A 14726-nucleotide genomic window follows, 5' to 3' on the forward strand; every position below is an offset into this window, starting at 1 on the left:
ATTATCTGTAGTTATAGAAATAGTTAGATGGTGCGACACCCATCACGGAATAGAGCAAAGTGTCCCCTATCACACTGTTGATGTTTGATATTTGTGACATAACTTCTATCTTCGCCAAAATCTCTTTCCTCATTTGCTGCTTTAAGCAAGAGGGAGACTTGGGCACATGATCCCCAATCCCTTTCAGATTTGGATTTTTATAAAGCATTTATTAGCACAATCTTGCGGGGTTTTTTTGGGGGGGGGCAGGCAGTGGGTTAATTGGGGTTTTTTCTTGTTTATTTATTAGCACAACCTTGAGCATAAACATACATATACACGTAATTTATAGTCTAAATATACCTCAGAATGCACCATTGTACCGGCTAAATTTTGATTTCTTTTTTCCCCTGTGGGAGGACAACATACCACTCATGATACAAGAGACGTACACCCATTCAACGACCCGCAACCCCGCACCCCACGTTACCATTGGGATTCGCATACAAAGTTCACAAAGGTCCATGCCCCTTTACCGAACTCATTCGAGGGAATCTGAAATTCCGTCAGGGCCAACCAAGTTTCAGTTCAGTGCCCCAAGGGTGAGTATAGTACCAGTTAATTTGTCATTGGTCGAGTACAATATGTCATCCGCAGTTCACTACGCAGACCAGTTGTGATTGTTTGAGATAGAACAATACCCATGCAAATCCTGGTCATTGTAATACGTGATAAAAGGCGCGTCTCGCTCATTTTATAGTTCCCTATGCCGTGTGCAATGACTGTTCAATTAGTTAAAAACAAACAACAACAACAAAAAAACTCTTGACGACAAGGTTTTGTAGTCCTATTCGTGGAAAACTTCAAATGTGATATTGGAATCAGGTATTATATTGTTTGTGCAGAATAGAGTAAAGTGGTATCGCACTCTGAATTTAAACTAAAGTGTTTGTCTAAACCGATCGAGTTTCCAACCATACAATCTTAGACTTGAAATAATATATTCTGAGGCCAAAATTAAATTAAGTCTACATAGGGCCTACATTAAATTTAATTTTTATCTTTTTAGGTATGTATGCGTGTGTGTATGTGTGTAGGTATGCGTGTATGTATGTGCCCAAGAATTCAAGTGAACTATAGACCTATAGGAGCCAGCTACACTGCTATTGTCCTTTAATTAAACAGTCGAAATTAGTACAAACTAAACAACAAAAGGGCAATAATAAACGGAGCTGCATATCTCATCGAGAGCAAACACTAACTTCAAATGAACAAGTTTGTTATTATCTGCGTAATCTTGCAATCGGAGGAAAGGACCTCTTCGGTTCCCATAGCAACCACATATTTTGACAGTACTGGACATTTTCATTATACCTGTGAAGGTGTCATGTCAATTCACTGTTTCCCCTTGGAGTAATAGAAAACATAATCACTAAATTTGATCTTCGACCTCTGGCCTTTGACCTTTGGTTCCGGGGTCTGTAAGACACACAAGGGTTTACCCTGGGGTACTTTCCCACTTAGTTTGAAGAAAATCGGCCAAGCCGTTTAGGAGGAGCTTTTGACACAAAATTGGAGACGCAAACAGACATACACACACAATGACACACACACGGGGCAGGGGGCAGACTGCCCCCAAATTTCCAGAGGACAAGAAATTCGGGCAAAAATCCTGAAAAATTCGGGCAGCCTATAAGAGGAGAAAAAAAAAAATATATATATATATATATATATATATATACATATATACATATGTATATATATATATATATATTTATAAATATGCAGTAGCTTGCCCGAATCTTTTTCAAATTTTTGACCGACAATTCCGTGGAGAGCGTTTTGTGTTATTTGTTTGTGACATTAATATTAATACAGGCCTAATGATTTTCTTTATTTAGCATCATGATGCCCGAATATTTCCGTGTAACACCACCGTAAGCGCAGCTCATCTGGGCTACCACGCTACAACAGGGAACGCCGTTCACAATCGTGGTGACATGTATGCATGCATGGAGATTAGCAGTCTCTGAATTGAATGACTACGAGCGTTCGTTCAGTGCTCTACGTCGCCTCAAAACAGATTTAAGAAACATCATGAACAAACCCGCCTTTCGAATTTAGCAATACTAAACATAGAAAGGTAGACCACCAACACAGTCTTATCACACGAGATGAAAAAGATTATCGACATCTTTGGCCACAGAAAAAAAACGCGTAATCATTTTTTCTAATTAGTCAACTGTATACATGGACACCCCCGACATGAGTGTATATAAGAAACATTTTCTTTTTCATGGATGGTGAGGGGGGGGGGGGGAGGGAGTGCCTACAAGCCTAGAAGTACAGGTTTATCATATTCTTTTTAATTTTTATACTTTTTTGTGAGACAAATCGCAGTCTCACCCGACACAGCGACATTATCCCGCCTACGTGTCGTTGAACAATGTATGTTTTTCTGGAGGTAGCTGAGTACTGTGTTAAAATAATAAATACGGTAACTAAATAGTTGCTTAAAAAGTATACTGTCCTATTTTTCCCCATTCAAAGTGATGTTACGATTTTTTCTTCTTCTAATTTACCAAATTTTTGGGGAAGTTTACATTTCTAAAACGTGAGATTATAAAAAAAAAAAATGTTTAGATGCAACTTGCAAGGCCTCAGAAGTGCCATTTCCGGCAATCCGAGAGGCATTTTTTGCCAAAATATTTCTTGTACGTTTCGCCAACTACGTCAACCGATGGTGGCGCTCCGCTTAGATAGTGTTACGGGAACTTTCTGGCACAAAGTTTCTGCCCCCCCCCAACTGAAATGGTCCGCCTCGGTCAGTTATGGACTTCCAATCACCCTGGGGTACCCCATCATGGGTGACCCCCGAGTAGCTGCTCTGATAAATAACCATTACCATGACAACTGTTGCTATGGCAAATGGCATAGCTTAGTTTGGCCTAAAAAATGTACTAACAATAACACGAGTCGCGTTGTCGATACTTCCAGTGTCAAGGTGTACAGAAATTCATCACGTTTCAAGGAGAAAAAGAAGAATCATGTAATAGGAATCATATTTCTTTCCTCTCTGTTTTGATTTCTTCTCGTGTCTGCCGTCATATTTCGTTTTCATATTTTATCGCAGATCTTACATCTACTAGCAAACCTTGATGGGTAAATATCATGTTTCGTTTTCCTCTGCATTTTGTTATTTTAATAATTGTATCAACTGGAGTTTCATCATAAGAATATCGATATCGCCTGTTTTGACAAAACTCTGAACTATTTCTCTTTTCGTATTACTTTTCTTTTCTTCTTCTTCTTTATCTTCTTCATTTGACTTGGTTTTCTTACATGGATCGTAACAAAACAGATCACATAGGACTATTAGTTACAAATAAATACAATAATACTAACAACTTCAAATATTTAGTATTTATAACACCTTCAAATTTTTGTGGGTACCGTCAAACGGATATCTCGTGTAGCCTTTACAGCGACAATAACAAAACAATTCATTTTATTGAATTTCGTAACTTGGACGTCGGAATAACACAAATTAACAATCTATTTAGATTCTATGTAGACGTAATATGATACTTCGCAGCACTCTGCGGTTGTTTAAAAGCCCTTTTTTCTTGACCAAGGAAACAGGTTGTTTCTCAAGTCTTCCGAAGATGAGACCGTTGTTCGTATCCATATTAGTTTGTTGCCTAATAGCTAGTGCCTTAGCCAGAGAAGGCAGAAAGAAGGTGAGAGCTTTTTCACATTTTATTCCATATTTTGATATAATTCGATAAATCTTTAACTTCAGTAGGTTTTCTTAGTTATCCACTAATATCTTCAATGCCCTTCATTCTTTGCTGTTGCCTGTTCATTCTTTGCTGTTTTCAAGACCGTTAGATTAATTTCTATCATATTCACCAATACTTTTGATGTCTTATGCACACACACACAAAAGGCGACACTCTCCAAACTTTAATCTCTATTATTACGTAATAATTGGAGGTGACTGCATATAGACAAGATAGTACCTTTTTGGTGTGAATTAGTAAACAGTCAACTTTTAAGATCTTTTCATGATTATGGTGTGTACAGTTCATCCTGGTTAGTTAATGTTAAAACTATTTTAGATAACAGTGGAATGACCTATATGTTTGGAATATCCCTGTTGAAAGTCTCCTTGCTACCCGTCACAGACAATACCCTGCAGTAATATCTAAGTATTGGCTCAGGGCGACCATAGATCAACGACTAAGTGATATTTGCGAACAAGACTAGCTAGGCGATGTTAACAACAACACTCAATGCAAAGTCTAGAGAATGTACAAAGAGAAACTTGAGTTTGAAACTTATTTGACTACCTTAAATTTACCCCACAGAGTAAACTTAAGTAAATTCCGCTGTGTAAATAGTAAACTCCCTATCGTACATGGAAGGTTGACATACATTGATTTTCATGAAAGATTGTGTGGGTTATGTGACTAAAATTATTTAGGTGGCGAATTTCATTACGGTTTTGTTTGTTCTTACTTGTCAGCCGATAGGATTGAGTTCTTGAAACCAAGTTTAGGAAAAGAACCAGTTCTATTAAAATGAAGCATTTGTTTCAATCATCGGGTAAAAGTGTCTTTGCAAATAGAAGTAAATTTTGTAGAAAACTTTACAAAAAAATTGTCTCTTAAAGATGTTTCTTTCTCTCAACAGTCTCTAGTGCCACGTTTCATTTTTAGACTTTTCCAAAGTCTCCCTCCCCCTCCCCCCCCCCCCTCCTTCTCAAATTATTCAGCACAAATCGTTGAAAGAACGTGTGTCATTCTTTTCTCGTTTCTTTTTACTCCCTCAGTCTGTTCTTAAGTTAGATGTTATTGGTCATTTTGTTAATCCCTGGATTGTTATCGAAATGTACCTTGTAAATGTCTTTTATACCTCACTGAGGTGATGTGGAGAATATAAATTGTAACTGAAACCTAAGCTATATACTATGCCATAGATTGCTCACATACTATACTTGACAGTCTATATGAGTAGTTTTTCTACTTCCCAATTTTTTACTCTCATGTATGTGGGAAGTTTTCCTTCCTGCATGAACTGTTTTTGAAGCTTACCTTGCTTTAACACAAATCTAAATTTATATCAGATTCTACAAGTCATAGCTAAATTAATGAAATAGCACAACAAGTTTAAATATTTTGGTATAGCTTATCAATCGCATAAGTGTGTGTTGGAGCAGAGGCAGATGAGACAGCCCCCCCCCCCTTCCCACACTCCCACAAAAAAGGAAAGCAAGAGCATATTTCTCCCCCTCTACCACCTCCACACTTTCCAACTGTTGATTTAATTTCAAGGAAAAAGTGGAAAATTCTATACAGAAATTCTTTATTTTGATATTATACTTGCCATGTCGAGAAAGAAATCGAAGATTTGAGATAACATAGTCCATAATTTGATATAATATCATAAATAGTGAAACGTTGTATATATAAAAGTTAAAGGTTGACACAAAGAGTAATAAATTCGAGAAAATAGGCGAAAGGTTGAGATTAATTTCTATTAACTAACGTCGTTATTGCGAGGAACGAGTCACAATTTTGAGATTGAAGAGTTGAGATATCGAGATTGCAAAGATGAAAATGTTTAATTTAGAGAGGAGAAACTGCAACTTTAGTCTTTGCCCTTTATAGGAACTCCTTCGAAATCAAGTAAAAATGAAATTATATCTTAAAAATTAGGAAAAACGTGCTTGGTTTTAACTGGAGATATCTAACATGTACACAAGTATTATACGTCGTTATTTTCAAGCACTTTCAAGCACAATACTAAAAAACCAAAACACCCATGTCTGTGTTAAGACTTTCTACCCATTTTGTGGAATCGTGATGTGGACATGCACCATGTTCGTGTCAAATTTATCAAAACGATTTTGTTTACAGTGTCCAAATGCATATTATTATTGAAAGTGCTCTTTAAAGTTGATAATATATATTTCATATGGTTGCCTTAGTTCTTGATCTTTGCACGTATTAACATGCAACTTAATAAGATTCATATACAATTAATCGATCCGCTGTAAGAGATTCCAATTTGGTTTTATTTGACACTTTAGGTAAATTGTTCTTTAAAGGGGGCATGCATTTTGTTTTTTATTATCTCGTTTCAGGAAAAACGACTCTTCTGGCCATGGCATAGGCATCCACCACCTCCAAGTGGCGGTGGGGGTGGAGGAGGAGGCGGTGGAGGGGGAGGAGGAGGAGGCGGTGGAGGAGGAGGAGGCGGTGGAGGTGGAGGAGGCGGTGGAGGTGGAGGAGGCAATGGTCGGTAGAAGAGAATGATAGCTGTCATCATCACAAAATTACGTCCAACCCTGCCTTCCCTCATTTCGATTCAATGCAAAACTGCCTTTGTATATGAGCACCAGAGAAACCCGCTAAAAATATTGTTCCCACGAAAGGAAGTTCTGTCTCCATCACCATGTGTTGATGTGAAGATGTTAATGATGATGACGATGATGACTTTTTTTGTTTGTGTGTTGAAATCAGTTTTCCTTACTATACTACGGCTATTTTGTAAATTAAACCTGACTTTAAGTATATATAATCAAGTCATATACCTGATTAACGAGCAGTGGGTGATACTCGCGTTCGATGTTCACCTATATCTCCTGATGAAATTGGATGAAATACTTCCTAACTACTTACTTCAGTTTTCTATCATTATAAAATCGACGATGTATGTGGTTCTATCAATTATCGATACCGTCAAATATAGTTGAACTGACTCTACAAACTTGTCACGTTTGTTTTTTATCGACTATTTGGGAGTCTGTAATATACATCAGGGCACGGGCGGACTGGGGCATAAAATAACACTATACCGGCTCAAAGATCCAACCGGAGGCACTGAGGCCTTGTTTGCGCCTAGGATGAAAGTAGCACCTGCACTTGTTTGACCAGAGCAATCCCTAAATTCCTAGCATTACTTAATCTGCTGAGCGTATTTTCTTCGACGCCGCTTAAAGCAGGCCTTCCCGAAACCCCACCATATTAGTATAACATTGGTCCAAGTTCTATGTTCCTGCGAATACCAGCCTTGTCTCCCATGTGGCATTCCAGCCACTCTCATATATGCTACTTCATGGATGTGTAGTATGTAAGCAACTGAGAGGGGACAAGATGACAGATACACAATGGTGTCGAAAGCCAGACAGGGCTGGGGAACACCATACATTATTGTTCTTCTGCATACTTTCCCGGGCCCGTAAATTGGCCTCTGGGCTTTATCCTCACCCCCTCTCATCGGACTTGCAGGTTCCCTAGAAATACTAAAGATAATACAATAAAATCTATTAGATGTTCAATGTATCAGTATATCTTCTCATGCAAGAGGAATAAATTATCATTTGAATCCGGACCACACCACATCACCCCCCCCCCTGCTGGCCCTTTACCTCAGAGGCATGGGCGGCGATCATGGGGGGACGGGGGGACATGTCCCCCAATATTTTAGGTGGGGATATAGTATCTAATATCCCCCACCCAGGTGGCATAGTTTTTTTGTGGCTATAAGAGCATATTTTTTATGATACCGCTAGTAATTTCAAAATAGAAAATGCTTAGATGCAACTTACAAGGCCTAGGAAGTGCCATTTCCAGCGATCTGGGAGGCATTTTCGGCCAAAATTTTCTTTTACGCTTCGCGCCAACTCATGGTGGCGCCACGCTTAGATAGTTTGCCTACAAGCTTCGCCCCTCCCTTGGCAAATTCCTCGCTACGCGTCTGTCTAACCGAGTCACAATTTGTTACTAAATATCACCAAAAAAAGACACAGACTTTCCAGAAAGTATTTTTTACTTATTTTCGAAATTAACTAGCTAGACGGACCATGGGCGCAGATCCTGGTGGGAACAGCGGGACGCGTCCCCACCAACTTTTTCAGTGGTGGGGACATGATATACCGTGTCCCCACCAATTTGTCTTGACCAAACGCTGAATTGCAAATTTCCCTGTATTGAACTTTGGCGCAGTTTGATCCAGCATTGTGCAAATGACATGCAGCATTTCTCACTTTATTACATTTATCCACAGTTGTTTTTGGAAGGAAATCGCAGTCTATAATAGTTTTCTGGGAGAGGACCCAGACCCATCGTATACAAAGTGTACTTGGAATATTTGTCCCCTGATTTTTTTATGCAGACGCCCATGTGTTCCCCCAACCTAAATTTCTAAGCCATGAGATCTCTAATTTCTGGGAAGTGTTATTTCCGGCGATCTGGGAGGTATATTTGCCCAAAAAAAATCTTGTACGCTACGCGCGAACCAATGGTCGCGCTCCGCTTAGAAAGTATCAGAGAACAGATACGCGTCCCCACCATTATCCAAGACTGATCTGCGCCCATGAGACGGACCGGCATCCGTAATGAAATTTGGTATATATACAAAATATCACGAAGCACGCGAACAATTTTTGGGGTGTAGTTGCTACGCGCCTGCACCCAAGCAAAATGTTCCCCCAATATTTGAAAAAAATCGCCGCCCCTGCTCAGAGGTAAATGATAATCAACCCTCTTCTATTCGTCTGCGGTAGAACTAAGAGCAGAGTCATTTATGTATAACGGGTCACATTAAAGATGTCTCAATATTAGTGTTTCGAATCAGGAATCGATGATAAAGTCTGTATAACACAAATAACATATAAAGTCATATCAAAATGAGACTTTGGGCTCCAAATTAACATGGTTACAATGCATCTACAGTATACTGTATAACATATATCTCACGTTAAGTACTCGGTCAGTTTGTACCCGCAATTTGGAATTCTTGCGCAAGTTTTTTATCCCATAATCAAAAGTACTTGTGGTTGTATGAATAATAAACTTTACAACGCATCATTTTTAGTGTATGAGATATGTGAAGGATTGAATTGATTAATTCCTTTTTTTTTATTGGCCTGCGGTATTTGGAGTATATACGCGTAGACCTACAAATCCAAAACTGTGAGAAGAACTACAAGTGGCTTTAATCATAATGATATATCACAAGAACGATTTCAAACTAATTAACTGTATGTCCTATTTGCGTAGGTCATAGTACCAAATAATCCCCGTGCAGACGAAACATGTGCACGCCTCTGCAAATAACACAACCGAATTTCCACTGCAGGTGGTCATGTAATTATCATGTCAAACGAATTGGTTAATAATTGTCATAGAAATTACATCATGGTTCATTTAATTGTTACGAGGTTTACGCCAATGTGTTAAACATCAGTGTTTGCAATTCCCACTTCTCTCCAGGGGGTAGTTGCGAGGGAGGGAGTGGGCGTAACTGGCACGATCCAATTAAATGCTGCTCTAAGGTTCAAATATGATAAGAACCAAGCTGCCAGTGAAACGTTGTATTGCCTCTTCCATAGTTTACATTGAATACAAAAAAACTGTGAGAAAATAGAACAGAGATGACAATACTGTTCAGTCCCTTCTTGAATCCAAGAACACCAACTTGGTTTTGAATTTATGTTAAGATATACCTGCTTACAAGATGCAACCATTAACAGGGGCGTATCCAGGATTTTCTAACCCGGGGGGCGCAAATTACTATCTAAGCGGAGCGCCACCGTCGGTTGGCGAGCAGCGTACAAGAAAATTTCGGGTTTTGTTACCCCCCAGATTACCGGAAATGGCACTTCTCGGGCTTGAAATGACCAACCAAATGTACACTTTTGCCTGATAACCAAGAATTTCCTAATAGTTTTTTTCATCCATAACCTTTTTGAAGATTGTCACCAGTCACACATCCTGTTCGACCTCATTGCATCTCCTGTGGATCATTGCTTTTGGGTAGGTGATTCTACGTCGCGGCCCACAATACCCGTAAGCACAATTTTTCAAGGTTTTGAGCCCATTATTTGTTCAGAATTTGAAAATTCACACTCTCGTGAATAAATTCTCTTCCAAAAATACCCATAATGATGCACAAATTTCATCTATGGACACCAATATAGAAAAACCTCCTTCAACCCCTAACAGACCGGTCAAAATTGCACGAGTAGAGGGAACTATGATGAAGAATGGTGGTCAGGGAATTTTCGAAAATTCAGACACAGTTTATTTATTGGTGTACAAATATCAAAACCTCTTATAACGGCTATACTATCAAACTTCATTGAATGGAATGAAAAACTACCATATATTTCCGAAACCGAACACTACATACATATACCACCCGAACCGAATTGTACAGTTGCTTATAATAGCGTTTTCGACTTGAATATATTTGCGCATTTATATGCATCTGTGTTATAACATGATAACACGTGTTATGCTACAGGCCTTTTTATTGCGGTCTGTGTTAAAAAAATATATAAAAATATAAAAATATAAAAAATATAAAAAATAAAAAATATTTTATATTATATAAAAAATATAAAAAAAATATATATAATACCACTACGATTTACTGTATTGTATCTTTAACATATCTAGCTCTCGCATGCTCCCAAAACATAACACGTGTTAGTGTGTTATAACACCCTGGCATATAAATGCATAATATGCTACACGTTAAGAACAAATATAAGCTCACACCTTTTCGGCTTGGGTGCATATACAATTTGGAGGTTGTTCATCCTGGAACACCATTTTCATGCTCACTGATATGATGTGATATCTGCTGTATGCTTTACAAATTCGAGTAATTGAAAACAAAAGACTGAAATAAATAACTTTTATCTGTTTATTGTGCGATGCCCCACATTATTTTCATTTCGAAAGATGCACAGTTTCAAGTTCATTACATACTGAAGGCATCGGTTCTCTATCTGCCTTCAGTTTAGGGTAGATCTTGGGATTTTCATACCTAGACATTGCTAGATATCCATACAGTTCAGTGTCCTTAGCACTTTTCGGGGCCTGATCTTGGAAATAGCAAAATCGGGAGTGGTCACACTCCATGTAGGTCAGTGGACGTCGACCTCTAGACGTCACTAATACACAACCCGATCACTTGTTATCGATGAAGTGGTGTGTTGCCGGATTTTGTCAAGGTCTTGGTACAACGGGCAAAAGTCATTCATCTGGAAGCGATCAGAAGGGCTGGGCGTAGAGTTCTGGGGTTGTGGGGCGCGCGTTTTTATGCAGATGGGAACAATCTCAAGGAGTGATGGGTGCGTCCGCCCCCCCCCCCCCTCCATTACATGATATTCACAGGAGATGTGCTCAATTCTCCAATCGCATGCGGAATTTATTTTTAGATTCCTTGTACGAGTTACGGTACTAGATTTGGGGGTAACAATTAGCATTCAGGTCGGAGTGTATAGCATTTTATCTTTGGATGACAGTGTTGCATCGAAGGACATAGGTCTAGTGCAGTTCGCATATAGATCCTGGTCTAATACCGAAAATGTTCGAGACCAGCCACAGTTGGTTTCATAACACAATTGTACAATTGTTTAAGGCGTCCATACACACACGCGTAATAGACCAATTATGGTATAATTATATGCATTAGTGAGAGAGGAAAAATGGAAACGTCAAAATGGAGTTGTCGGTGTAAGGGGTAGGCTGAGGCGTACGCCCCTTCCGAAATCCTCGATCCGTCACTGGCTACCCTGTGTATATAATAGGGATCAGCGCTGTAATTATATCACTGTTCCTCTTTCTCTTCCCGGTGTCGTAGCGTTTTTTCTATGTCATGACATATTTAGACCCGTCACATCATGACTTGAGGGGTTGTTGTTATTGTAAGAGTGTTACATACATTGTACTTAATACTCAGCAGTACAATAATAAATCCAATCAATGTGATGATTGTGTGTTTAACATGGTGAATGTAACATTTATTACACAAACAGTAACATGAAATTGATATACTGTCATAGCATTCAGTGTCCCAAGAATGCTAATGGTCAGTTTAATACAAATATGTTTCATGTCACAAAGTTCACTGTTTTTCCATTTTCTTTCAAGAAGATTACATCGGTTCATTTCATTCTTCATTTCTTTATTTGGTACTGGTTGATTGTTGACTCTTAATTGAAATTAAACTATTATCTGCAGCAGATTATGAAAATGCTGCTTATATATGGGTGACTACAGGAAGAGTTGTATCTTTGTAATTGTCTTCAAAACCGACAGTTGATTATGATTTAACTTTAGCTATAAAATGATGTTTACTATAAACGTTGAAGAGGTGGGGTATTTATGTGAAAAGAGAAGGAAACTAATTTCTTAACTGGCTAATACCAAATATTCAAGATCCTTCAACTTACTTGAGGATGTATAAGTATTGATCCATTGTGCTTTATAGTATTATATCATAACCCTATCAAAGCGCTGATAGTAAGTTTTACTTGTTGGAAAAGTACTAGAATGCGCTTTATATACCAGCATTTTTAAGTTGCAAAGCTCATATGACATAGAACGATTATCATGTTTGTTGTAATATGATTTTTTGTTATTGAAACTAAAGTAACCATGAACAGATCATTTACGTATCCATGCAAGAGATTTTAGTTAATGCTGCGCGTAGAGTTGAATCTTTGCCAAATTTTGCAATCAGACAGTTGATTATGTTAATTTTTGGGAGCTTTCAACTATTTTTGCATGTTGAGGGAGTTGGGTGAAAATTCCTAAGTCGACCAATGCTTTTTCGTACATGCATCTTAGAAACTAAAAAGGAAATTATTTAAATTTTCGTAAGCATGCACCTTTAAGAGATAGTACCTTGATACCTTGCCATCCATAACTGGACACAAAGGTTAACATATCATGACTGTAGTTCACTATTCATGCATGATTGTAGATGCTCGGGAAACCCTCTTAAGTGTTGAAATAAAAGGTTGAATTCATCAAATATTCTGAATTATTTGTGTTGTCATTCCTCTTTGTTGTCTCTTAAATGTGCTTTTCTGTTGTGATCTACTTAAAGAACAAGGAATCAAGCTGCTTTTAATAATTAACGTATGAAACACTTATGAACGGGTGCTATGTTGAAATCGCTGGCAAAATTGTACATAAAAATTTTGTACTTGCGTTACATGCTGATCATGTAAAACTTTACAAAACAGCAGTTAAGTAAATTCAAGTAAATTTTACTTAAATGTTTAAGTGTTCTTATTTGACATGAACATCAAGTAAAATTTTAACCTTCGTACAACATTTTCTGAATGTATGTACTTTCAAAAGCATGATTCCTGCCACGTTGTCAGTACATCTAATGAAAAGAGTTTCCTTCAGGCATATGTACAGTTTTTGTTAATAAAAAACATTCAAAAGTAAAATAAAATTTTCGGACTAGCTTTTTAATATGATATAAGAACAATCAGTGACGATGCTGTGCATGATCGTATGCATTTCTGGTTTTGATACCCCCCCCCCAGCCCCACTTTTTAAGGTTTTAAGCTTATTTTTTGTTCAAAATTGGAAAATTCACATTTCTCGTGAATAAATTCACTTCAAAACATACCCTTAATGTTGGACAAAAAATTCATCTATGGACAACCAATATAGAAAAGTCTCCTTCAACCCCTAACAGACCGGTCAAAATTGCACTAGTAGAGGGAAGTATGGAGAAGAATGTTGGTGAGGGAAGTTTAGAAAATTCAGACACAGTTAAGTTATTGGTGTACAAATATTAAAACCTCTTATAACAGCTACTATAAAACTTCGTTGAAGGAAATGAAAATATACCAGATATTTCCGGAACCGAACACTACGCACATCTACAGTTTGGAGGCTGTTCATCCCGGAACGCCATTTTCATGCTCACTGATATGATGTGATATCTGTTTGCTTTAAAAATTCGAATAATTGAAATGAGACTGAAATAAGTAACTATTATCTGCTTATTGTGCAATGCTCCACCAGTGGCGTAACGATGAGCCTGGGGGTGGCTCCTGGCCCAAAGGGGCCCCCATTAGGAGGCCTAGCAAGGGCGTCCGCAGAAATGTAGTACAATGGGGGTCAGTAGGTCATATAGGTGTAACACACTACTTGATACTATCTAAGCGGAGCGCCACCATCGGTTGGCGCGGAGCGTACGACGATTTTTTTGCCAAAAAAATACTCCTAGATCGTCGGAAAAGACACTTCCCGTTCAGGTTGCATTTACACATCGGTTATTTTGAGATCGCATGTCTTGGGATTTTGACTTTCAGTAATGCATTATGGGTCAGTATGCAATGAACATAACTAGAGAACTGTTGGCTGGGGGAAATCATTGAAATGTCAAATTCTTAACTGTTTTTTAATTTTCCAGGGGTGAGCAAGTGCCCCCCCCCCTACTGTTTGGAGTATAATGGAGACTACTGCACAAATACAGCTATCAAACCTAAGCATAGGGCCCATAGGAGTTGCGCCCCACATTCTTTTCATTTCGAAAGACGCACAGTTTCAAGTTCATTACACACTGAAGGCTTCGATTCTCTATCTGCTTTCAGTTTAGGGAAGATCTCTAGATTTTCATCCCTAGATATCGCTAGATACTGCTAGATGTTTTCCGTCCTTCCGCTCCTTCCTCCTCTTTTCCCCCTCTTTTTTTCCCCTTTTTTCTTCTCTTTTTTCCCTCTCCTCTTTTTTTTACCCGGGGGGCGCGCGCCCCCAACGCCCCCTGGATACCCGCCTGATTAAACCCATTCGTAAAGCTATAACCTTACCCTAATCAAAGATATCAGAATCATGTACGGAGCGCCATTTGTGCCAAAAGTATCCAAATTGACATCGTTTTTCGTTCAAAAATGACATCGACTAATCGAAAACGAAATC

General features: G+C 38.4%; 1 protein-coding gene across 1 annotated transcript; it reads left to right on the forward strand.

Annotated features, from left to right (window-relative positions):
* Positions 1 to 3401: 3401 nt before the first annotated feature.
* Positions 3402 to 6747, forward strand: LOC139978807 (uncharacterized). Its single transcript, XM_071989316.1, has 2 exons — positions 3402 to 3719; positions 6128 to 6747. The coding sequence occupies exons 1-2, from the start codon at positions 3561 to 3563 to the stop codon at positions 6287 to 6289; spliced, it is 321 nt and encodes a 106-aa protein (XP_071845417.1). The 5' UTR covers positions 3402 to 3560; the 3' UTR covers positions 6290 to 6747.
* The last annotated feature ends 7979 nt before the right edge of the window (positions 6748 to 14726 follow it).

The sequence above is a fragment of the Apostichopus japonicus genome, chromosome 13 (assembly GCF_037975245.1).
Source record: "Apostichopus japonicus isolate 1M-3 chromosome 13, ASM3797524v1, whole genome shotgun sequence".
Taxonomy (NCBI): domain Eukaryota; kingdom Metazoa; phylum Echinodermata; class Holothuroidea; order Aspidochirotida; family Stichopodidae; genus Apostichopus; species Apostichopus japonicus.

What these genes read in the sequence shown, in the direction of transcription:
- LOC139978807 (XM_071989316.1), top strand. Translation starts at nt 3,561, where the DNA reads ATGATACTTCGCAGCACTCTGCGGTTGTTTAAAAGCCCTTTTTTCTTG. An exon ending in CCAGAGAAGGCAGAAAGAAG is followed by an intron (nt 3,720 to 6,127) that starts GTGAGAGCTTTT and finishes ATCTCGTTTCAG; the next exon opens with GAAAAACGACTCTTCTGGCC.